This window comes from Malurus melanocephalus, unplaced genomic scaffold, assembly GCF_030028575.1.
Source record: "Malurus melanocephalus ecotype Western Australia unplaced genomic scaffold, MMel_1.1 scaffold_293, whole genome shotgun sequence".
In the NCBI taxonomy this organism is placed as follows: Eukaryota; Metazoa; Chordata; class Aves; order Passeriformes; family Maluridae; genus Malurus; species Malurus melanocephalus.
The window spans coordinates 923,082-932,496 of record NW_026623525.1 but is presented as its reverse complement, the minus strand read 5'-3'; the positions used below and the strand labels follow the sequence as shown (position 1 = coordinate 932,496).

The following is a 9,415-nucleotide window of genomic DNA, read 5'->3' as shown; positions in this document are numbered from 1 at the left end:
GTGAAGGTTCTCAGAGAAGGGGATTGAGTATTCCTGAAGGCACAGGGCTATAGTGTGGGGAATCTTTATGATCCACAGGTTCATATATCCTGAGGGTGAAGCATTGCTGGAAACCACAGAAAGAACCTAGTGGACACTTTTGTCCCATAGATGTACCTGTGGATGTAACCCGGGTATCCCAGTACGAGGTGCAGAGCTTTTAAGCTAAGTATACCCTAAGAATTATTGGGAGTTGWTATTTTATTTGATCTCAAGGGGTCCTTAAGGCAGCTGGGGCCACGCAGGGCAGGGGGTACAGTGAGAACACAGGCTTGTAGGTCAGTGTAGGCATGGGGCAAGGTGCCCCGGGTGATCCAGCGCCGGGCAGCCGGCTGGTAGGCGTGGATCAAGTGCGTGTCCTGATAGGTCTCGTGACTATACCCMCCCAGTACAAGCAGTTCCCCGCCCAGCACAGCGGCACCCCCAACTACATGTGCACGGGGCAGGGGGCTGAGAAGGACCCAGATATTCTGCTTGGGTTTGTAGACCTCGAAGGTCAGCTGGTCCCTGTAGCCAGTGYGCCCAGCACGCTGACACAGGCCCCCGGCTGCATAGAGCTGCCCACCTGCCTCTTCCATAACGTGGCCAGCTCTCTCGCCATTCATGGGGGCCAGGCGTGTGACAGGGGCACCGGGGACATAGCGGAGCAAGGATGCCTGACACTGGTATGCTTCGTCACAGCCACCCGACACGTAGAGCGCACCGTCCAGGGCACATGCCGCATGCCCACACAGAGCCATTGGCAGRGGCTGGCACCTCCTGGGCAACGAGAGAGGGAGGGGTGAAGGACAGGTTAAGCAGGATTGCCATGCAGTGACTGACTACCCTGGGGTTCCCTGGTGAGCCATGGCTTCATTGACCACTCAGCAGGCAACATTTGCCAATAACCAATGAGTCCCAGTGGACAACATCAGCAGACACAGGATGGATGCCCAAGGGGTATCACTGTTAAACACTTAGTAGTATCCACACCATTGGTCACCTACAACAGGCTCCCTCAATGTACAGCATTGGCCATCACTCCATGAACGTTCTGCCAGTGAGAGGAATCAAACTACTTGTCTCATTGGCAGATGGCCAATGAGATGTGCAATGAACACACTGCTGGCCAAAAACTCATTTGCCACCCACTAGGCAACACTAGCCAACACCCAGACCCCAAGGGACGTAGTTGTTCATACCCAGTAGACTTTTCCCAAATACCACTGCAGTTCCATCCTCCACTGGAGGCTTAGTGACCCAAAGCACTCAGTGGGCACCGTGGCCAAGGCAAGGGGCTCCGAGAGARAAGGGGAGATAGGCATCTGCTGGAGCAACCTCACCTCCAAGTGTCATTGGCCAGGTCATAGCACTCCACAGTATCTGTGCAGTAGAGCTCCCCTGAGCTGCCCCCCAGGGCATAGATGAAATTCCCAAGTGCCACAGCAGCAAAGTAGCTCCGCCCACATGTCATACTGGCCAGCCGCTCCCAGGAATCATCCATAGGCTGGTACCTGGGTTKGACAGGCAAAGAGACAAGAGACTMCCTGTTACCTACAATACCATGAACTGAGGGTAGCAACCCACCTACAACCTGCCAGTCCCAGAATGCCTTGGGGTCACAYGGCCAGCTTGCATGGGAATATCCCCTCCTTCTGGAGGATACCATAATGATCTGAGGCATCTCCAGGTAGGAGCTTCCTGCTACTGCTCCCAAAAGCCTGTAATACCCCAGAGTAGGAGGCATCTCTGAGTCCTACACCCAACCCATCCCAGAATATCTTGGGGCCACTTTATCAGCTGCAATGCCACAATATCTTGGATCCACAGGGCAAATCTAGCTCTACCAACACCTCTTATGATCCCATGGTGTCCTGGTGCCACACGGCAACTCCTCTGTAGCTCTCACCTGTAGACACTGGCTAGGGTGTCATGGACCCCATAGTAGTGCTTTCCACCCAGGAYGTAGAGGTTGTTGCCCACCACAGYTACAGCATGACGGAAGCGTGGGCCATCAGGAAAGTGTCCCAGTGCCCGCCACTCAACTTKCTTTACCAGCCCCACAGCACTGAGGTAGCGGTCGGCAAACCAGAGGTGCCTGCTGGGCTTCCGGGCAGCCAGGTTGCCCTTCACTTTGTCTCCACCACAAACCACCAGCACCTCTTGCAAAGAACGTACCCGGCACGGCAGCTGGGCCGTGGGGGCGAAACTTTCTACCATGAGCTCGCGGAGGACCTTTGGGTCAGCTATCCCAGCAGTCACAGATGGGACCTTCTTCAGCTCCAGGCTGGACATGAGGGCAAAGCGAACAGAAGACAAGATCTCTTTGGCTAGATCCTCCTGGCCATGTCCGTTGGCTGTAAGCCACCGAGATGCTGCTTCCAAGGCTTCCAGTTCGTGGAGGACRTTGAGACCATCAGAGCGGAGGAGGCGGATGAGAAGGTGTGCAGGAAGCTCCAGGAAGGCTGGTGTAAGCACCACGCTGGGGAAGGTGGCCAAGATGTAGTTTTCTGCTGCATGGACCACCTCGTCCAGCCCATAAGCCACAGCGAAGGCCAGCACATCAGGGCCAGTTTCTGGGGTCAGGCCATGGGTGAAAACATCCATGCAGAGAGTGAGGAGTCCCCAGGCCTGGTAGCGCAGGGAGGTCTCAGCTGCCTCCAAGACCATGGGCCATGTCCCTGCTACAGCTCCTGTGTAGGCAAAGGAGAGGAGGAGACGCAGCTCGGCTGGGGACAGCCCAGTGACCAGCGGGGCAGCAGGATCATGGGTGGCCTCCCGCATGGGGCAGGTGAAGAGGGCCCGGAAGAAGTCACAGGAGCAGCTCAGGGCCAGKCGCTGAACTAGGAGGAAGGAGGAATAATGGTGCGAGGCAGCAGGAGAGCCTCTGCTCTATGCAGCCCCAGAACTCAGGCGTCCTGGCCCTGAGCCCATCAAAGCCCCAGTTTTGCCAAAGGGAGCACCCCCAGAGCCTGATCCTCRCCTGCAGCTGCAGCCTCCTTATCCTCACCAGAGGACTTGGCTCTCCCAGAGTGCCCTGCTCCCACTCCTCAGCCCCTCATGGGGGATCCCCACCCCCTGCTCACCTGGGATGACCTCRTCTCCTGCCTGGAGCTGGAGGTCGCAGCCCACACCACTGGCATGGAGCTGCTCCATGGCTCTTAGCGTCTCCCACTGCTCCTCCAGGGGCTCAGGACCTTCTTTGTGGGGGTCAATCTCCAGACGCAGGGCACAGGCRGCCACCAGCCGGGGGGCACCCAGGGCCAGGGCCGCCTCCTCCACCTCTTTCTCCCGGCCATGGGGCACAATTCCCCCATAGGCAAAGCTGAGCACAGCACGCCAGCCCCACAGCGTGGCCCCAGGTGGTAGGGGGACATGGGGTGGGGGATCCTGGCGGAGTTGTCTGGTCCTGCCCTCCAGGAAGCGGTGGAAGAAGGAGCTGATGGAGGCCAGGACAACAGCATGGGCCAYGTCACCCTCCGGGCCAACAGCCACATCCACCAGCTGTCCTGCGGTGCGGAGGTGGTCAGCCATGGTCAGGAAGTGTCCAGCATGAGCCCCATCCCGCAGGTTCCACTGGGCTGGGGCCGGCCCCTCTGCAACCCACATCCTGCCTATGGGAACATATGGAGCAGGATGTCAGGGTTCTGTCTCCACAGCTGGAGCCTCTGGAGCATTGGAGGAGTACTGGCTGGGGACACAGGGTCTTGYTACTGGCACTGCCACATAGCAAAGCCACTGGATCCACCATCAGAGCCTCTACYCAAAGCCAGGGCTACCAGGCTTTACTGCTGTTCCGTTACTGATTTTGATGCCTCTTGGCAAAACTGCAGCTCCATAGGTGAGAACAACAGCCCATTTCACTACCCCATAGCTGAGCCTGATCCTCTTCCCTGCCTCATCTCTGAACTGTAAGAATGAAGCTACTGACTCGCAGCCATCATTGCTGCACCACAGCCCCATAGCTCAGGCCACTGTCACCACTAAGACCTTCAGTCCTATAGCAGATACAACCAACCCCTTCCTCAGCCATTGCCCCATGTCTGAAACTACTGATGGTCCAACAGCAACCAAGCTGCTGACCCCCAGCGAAAGGCCTATCACACGTGCTCAATGCGTGGCAGCACATGCTGTGCACAGCCTGTCATGTGTCATGCTGCCTGTCACAYATTGTGATGCATTATCCTGCTAGTCATCTTCAATATTGCATGTCATGCTCCCCTGCACCACATACTGTCGAGGCATACTGACTCTCATGACATTGKTGCCACCCCCGCCCCTGCCCTGCTGCTCACTGTTTGCGCCGTGTCGCGTGTCCTTGCTCAGGCTGCGTGCTTTGCAGCTCAGTGAAGCGCTTGCTATATGCAGTGTCCTGCATTACTGCGTGGCCTGTTATGCTGCGCCGTGCATTTGTCTCCCTTACCGCCTGCTGCCGCTCCACAGAACTCCTGTGACCCCCCAGGAATGTGTCCGGGTAATTATAGACTGGACAGGACACGTGGCCCCAGTCAGGAGCTGGGAAAGGCTCGAGCAGAGGGAGGTCCAAGGTTCCAGAGTCCCTGGGCTAGGGTAGTGGGGTCACCCCAAAAACTGGCTASAGGACAAGCTGAAGTTTACAGGAGCTTCTGTAAATGCCATGCTACCCCGGGTAGGTTCTGCTGGGGGTCCATGGTCCCTCAGACCCCTCTCTAAACTCTCTTCCCCAGAGCCTGGGGTGAAGCAGGGCCCCCTCCTAAGTCCTTGGGTAGGAGACACAATCCCCTGCACCCCTATCCCCATGAGGGGGTAACAGGTCTACTACCACCTGCTGTGCTCCTGAGCTGCAGCCCAGCCCCATTAACTCCAAAAGAGCTGGGGGCCTCAGTCCCAGGAGCACACGGGGACAGAAGCCCCCTGACCCAGACCCAAGTGACTCCAGGACCACCCCGCACACACCTAGGACCCCACTGGCCCACAGAGAGCACATACCAAAGGACCATAGCTTGCCACGACTGTGGCTGTGTCACTGTATCACCATCCCTCCCTCTGCTGTCTTCTGGTGCCTCACTCTCAGTCTCTTGTCCCCTCCCCTCACACCCCATTTTCCCTTCTYCCATGCACCTGCATCACTCATGCCCATATTCCTTGTCTCTGTAACTCATGCGCCCATCCCCTAATGTCCTGTCTCTGTACTGCAGTGTTCCCACATGTCCAATTGAATTGTGTCCCCAAAGATGTTTTCGCATTCTCCAGAAGTCCATTTTTCAGCACTTACCTATCCTATGAGATTTTTTTTCGGTCTAGTTAGAATTTCCCTATCTTGTTATTTCCTACCCTTCACTGCACACCTGAGCCTGCAMTTTCTGTAGCCACTAAGTGAAAAAGTGCTATTAGATCAGCCCTTGACCTTCTTTTTTTCCATGCAAAATAACCCAGTTCTCACCTCTCTTTGTGCATCCTGTGCCTCCATGGTCTACACCTCCTTAGTGGGTTTGCAGCACACACTTCAGTTTGTTCAYAGAAAATTGAACAAGACGTAGCTATAAGCAACCTGCTCCAGTTCTCATCTGGCATTCAGGGATCCCTTCCAGCCTCAGATATTCCTCAATTTCAACCCTGATGCACTTGGCTCTAGACTTCCTGAAATGCTTTTTGGAGAAAGACCCCAGGTTCCCAAACACCTTCTTGTGGGCAACCCACAACTTCTTCCCTACCCCACCTTCCTCATCTTCAGCCCAGAGCCAAACACTTCTTCAGAAGCTTTGGCTCCAGCCCTCACTGATGGGCTCAGTACAGTGTAATCCCAATCCTTGTCAAGAAGCCCCACAGGAGCCACTCAACTACAAGGACCTCAGTGAAGCTACAGTGCAATGTAGCTTACACACTGCTACACACACAATGATGAGACATGGAGACAAAGCAMCTTGTGCACAGAAATTGCAGCCAGACCAGAAGATGCTGCTTCCCCTTCAGCAGCTTCAGCTTTCTGCACCTCAGCTCAAATGCTGGGAAACAGCCGCATGACACCACAATGCTGTGACAAGTGCTGATTGGACCGAATCTTTATTACACAACGTCCTAAGTACATATAGCATTTGGAAGCCAGCTCACAGAGGGGAAAGGTGACATTTACAGTTTGGGAGGTCCTGCCAGCCTCCAGCCCTCCTTGTTACCAATCTTCGCGAGAGCTGCAGTGAATCCAAACCCCAGACATGCTGTGGCGCCGGTGAGGTAACTGTGAGCTGAAGAGACATCAAACCAGAAAAGACTTATTAAGGCACAAGTCCTGTGCAATAAATCTTAATAGACTGCCGTTTTTCATATCTCCCTTGACCATCAGCAACATTGTCTGGCCAAAGAAATTGGAAAAGTGGCCTTCTTAWAAAATGGAGCTCTCATACTTTTAGCTTGCAATTTGAAATATCAATTTCAATAATCCACTGCCCATCCCCTTAAGTGGACAATCTTAAATGGCTCATTTGAGTGACAAAAATAACAATCACTATCATTCATCATAACAATTGCTTTGAACTATCATTAGCTCAGCAACTAAGACAAGAAAASATTAATTCTATTTCACCACAATTACAATTATCCCTCACTTAAATAAATCTTTCACTTCTTTAGGTTCAAGGATGAATGTCTACAGAAAACAGAGCTGTGCCAGTATCTGCAGGATCTGCTTAAGCCTTACAGGGGATTATAGGAGCAGCAGCAGCAGGACACAGTTGTCCCTCAGACTATGTGAAGARCTCACAAGGTAGATATTAGATTGTGCTTCCTGTCTAAAATAAATGACACTTGTCACCAAGAAAACATGGATTTCCACAACTGTATTTTTCTTATCCTGCAATTTTAAGGTATAACTGGTAGCTCTTACTGGCAGTACTGAGTCAGCTCTACTTTCATTCTTCRTATTACTTCATGTTCCCTTTGGTGTCCTCCCCTCCCGTACCCATATTTATTTTAGCAGGCCCATACAATGCCAATGAAACTGTCAGGAACAGAGGCTGAGATATATCTTTACCAAAGAAGCCTGACATCAACATTCTTTAACATTTTTTTTCCCAACAGAAAAGTTTCTAAAATCAGCAAGGGCACATTTCAGTGTATGCACTGTTCACAGTTACCTCTTGCTCCCAAGACAGCTCCTGCTGCACAGCCGCCTATGAAATAGTTCAAAGGATCCTCTGGTTTCTCCCGGACTTGGGCACTGAGGCAAGTAGTTAAGCCAAACACAGCTCCCAGTGTAGCTGTAAACAAGAAGTAAAGAACCAAAAACTAAATCCTCAACGACCARAGAATTCACACTGAGCATGATTTCAATATTCACAGTGACTACGATGGAAAACAAAGCAAGATCCGCTTCCCRTTTCCCAGGGACATTCTATTCCAGCTGCTACAATGAGATTCAGCATCACCCAGTCCCACCCATTCCCTGAGTTTCTTCCCCTACACCACACGGATCCCACTCAGATGYGAGCTGGACCCCAAGTCCCCCACACTCACTGCTGCCAAACAGCACTGCATGCTGCTGGCATATCAGCTAAAAGCCCTTCCCAACAAGGCAGGGSTACTGGAGAGGAGCAGTGGTGTCTGTGAAACCAGCTTTGCCCGGACTCTTCACTGTAACTCWGCCCTCAAATCCCTGTGAACTGGCCTCACAGGGCACTCAGCAGAGCAACCCCAAGGGCTCTGCTCTACCTGCAGACTGCTAGTCCTGGCACATTCCTCCTTTGCCTGCCTGGGGCTCACAATGATTTCTGGATAGTAGAAAAATGAAATTATTTTTGTTTGTAAACTGTCTTTGAAAGCGAATTAAGAATTTTGGATTGAACWAAGGAACTGCAAAGTAGAAGCATCCTGTCCACTGAATTACACATATCAKCCCATCAGACCCTACACTGATGTAACTGCAAACTTTGGCACCGAGTTGTGTCAAGAAAAGCAGGGTTTGTATGTAATACAGACWCTTGACCATAAAATGTGAAACGGTCTACCAGGCACTATCTGCAGATTTCAATTAATCTTTCTTTGGAACAACAAAAATATCCAGGATAAAAATTTTCAATCCCTATGTAAAACCAGCAGCTCCTGTTACAAACYTGAGCAGTTTTTCAGTAGCAAATTAATTAGGCTGATTCCAAAACCAACTGAAAAGAGCACTGAAGAAACAAAACCTCCAGTGTCAGGACTGCATTACAACTTTCCTGCTCTCCCTGCTTTGGACCAGGGCATTTGTAGGCAAAACACACAGCTTGAGGCCATGAGGTGTGGCCCCTGAACAGTGCACAGGACAAACCCTTCCTCAGGTGCAAAATTAGCAAGAGGATCCAATAGTCCTGCTTAGGATTAAGGTATTTATTGAAATCATGGTTGATTACACAATCCAGTCCTGACAGCTCATTAGAGAAGATACTAGACCCTAGTTTAGAGTCGAACAACTCMAAAATGCAGAGCTGGACTGACTGTGCCCCAGCTCAGAGCAGCAGCACTTTGGGAGAGGCACAGGTGGCACAAGCCATTGAATCAGACTAAAAAGCAAGAGCTGCTAAGAGGAAACTGCACTTGACAAAGGGCTGAGGTAACTTCAACCACTCAGCCCCCTCAGATCCCTGTCCCTCCCTTCAGCATCCACTTTCTCTTTCAAAGACAATTCATGACAACTACATGGTTTCTCCTTGTCTAYRGAACATGATAGTAAAAAGACACACTTACTTTCCTTTTGCCACCAAAAACACCGCACTGTTCTTTAGCAAATGCAGTTTATTAAATATAATGCCTAGATACATGATATTTTTTAAAAAAATTACTTCCACTATATTGTTGCCCACAAACTAGGTATTCTGGAGATACAAAAAATCCAAAAAACTTTTACTCTAGACTGCAAAAAAATGTTACCTGACCTGCAAATCAAGGATCCATTTCAATGTTCTGGCTCTTGGCCAAATCACAACAGGGCCGGTGGACGAGAGAACCACCGACACCGTGCGGGGGGAAAAGGCAAAGAGGCGAGGGCGGAGCCAGATCGCCCAGAGACCCTGCGGTGTGAGGGAATCGCACCCTATAGTTACACTACCGACAGTCCCGGCCCTTACCCATCGTGACACTGTCCGCCGCTGCCGTCTGCAACGCGGCCAGGGCCGAACCGGGCCGCAGCAGGATGATGCGATACGCCGCCCCGACCAGGCCTGCAACACAGCACCGCGCGTCATTGCCCGGCCCTGGGCCCCGCTAGGCCGCCCCCACCTGTGCCCCGTTCCCCCCGGTGCCCACCCGCGGCCGCGCCCACGCGTGTGGCGAGCCAGGTGCGCTGCGGACACTGCTCGCCCTCAGGGCCGTCCCAATAGCCCGCCATGACAGCAAGGGCACGACCGAGCTATCGCGAGAGCACGGCGCGGCCCCGCCCCGCGGAGCG

At 52.6% G+C, this 9,415-nt stretch overlaps 2 protein-coding genes across 2 annotated transcripts; both read right to left on the bottom strand.

The window, feature by feature from the left end:
* On the bottom strand, positions 1-3,638 carry KLHL33 (kelch like family member 33). Its single transcript, XM_057376870.1, has 4 exons — positions 3,105-3,638; positions 1,928-2,861; positions 1,362-1,532; positions 1-798 (listed from the first exon to the last, which is right to left on the bottom strand). Exons 1-4 carry the CDS (start codon positions 3,625-3,627, stop codon positions 216-218), a joined length of 2,211 nt encoding a protein of 736 aa, XP_057232853.1. The 5' UTR covers positions 3,628-3,638; the 3' UTR covers positions 1-215.
* Positions 3,639-6,044: 2,406 nt separating this feature from the next.
* On the bottom strand, positions 6,045-9,397 carry NDUFA11 (NADH:ubiquinone oxidoreductase subunit A11). The gene is made up of 4 exons (XM_057376910.1): positions 9,274-9,397; positions 9,096-9,188; positions 7,128-7,250; positions 6,045-6,239 (listed from the first exon to the last, which is right to left on the bottom strand). The coding sequence occupies exons 1-4, from the start codon at positions 9,353-9,355 to the stop codon at positions 6,127-6,129; spliced, it is 411 nt and encodes a 136-aa protein (XP_057232893.1). The 5' UTR covers positions 9,356-9,397; the 3' UTR covers positions 6,045-6,126.
* Between the last annotated feature and the right edge of the window lie 18 nt (positions 9,398-9,415).

What these genes read in the sequence shown, in the direction of transcription:
- NDUFA11 (XM_057376910.1), bottom strand. Translation starts at nt 9,355, where the DNA reads ATGGCGGGCTATTGGGACGGCCCTGAGGGCGAGCAGTGTCCGCAGCGC. An exon ending in ACGCGTGGGCGCGGCCGCGG is followed by an intron (nt 9,189 to 9,273) that starts GTGGGCACCGGG and finishes GCTGTGTTGCAG; the next exon opens with GCCTGGTCGGGGCGGCGTAT. An exon ending in AGCTGTCTTGGGAGCAAGAG is followed by an intron (nt 6,240 to 7,127) that starts GTAACTGTGAAC and finishes ATGTCTCTTCAG; the next exon opens with CTCACAGTTACCTCACCGGC.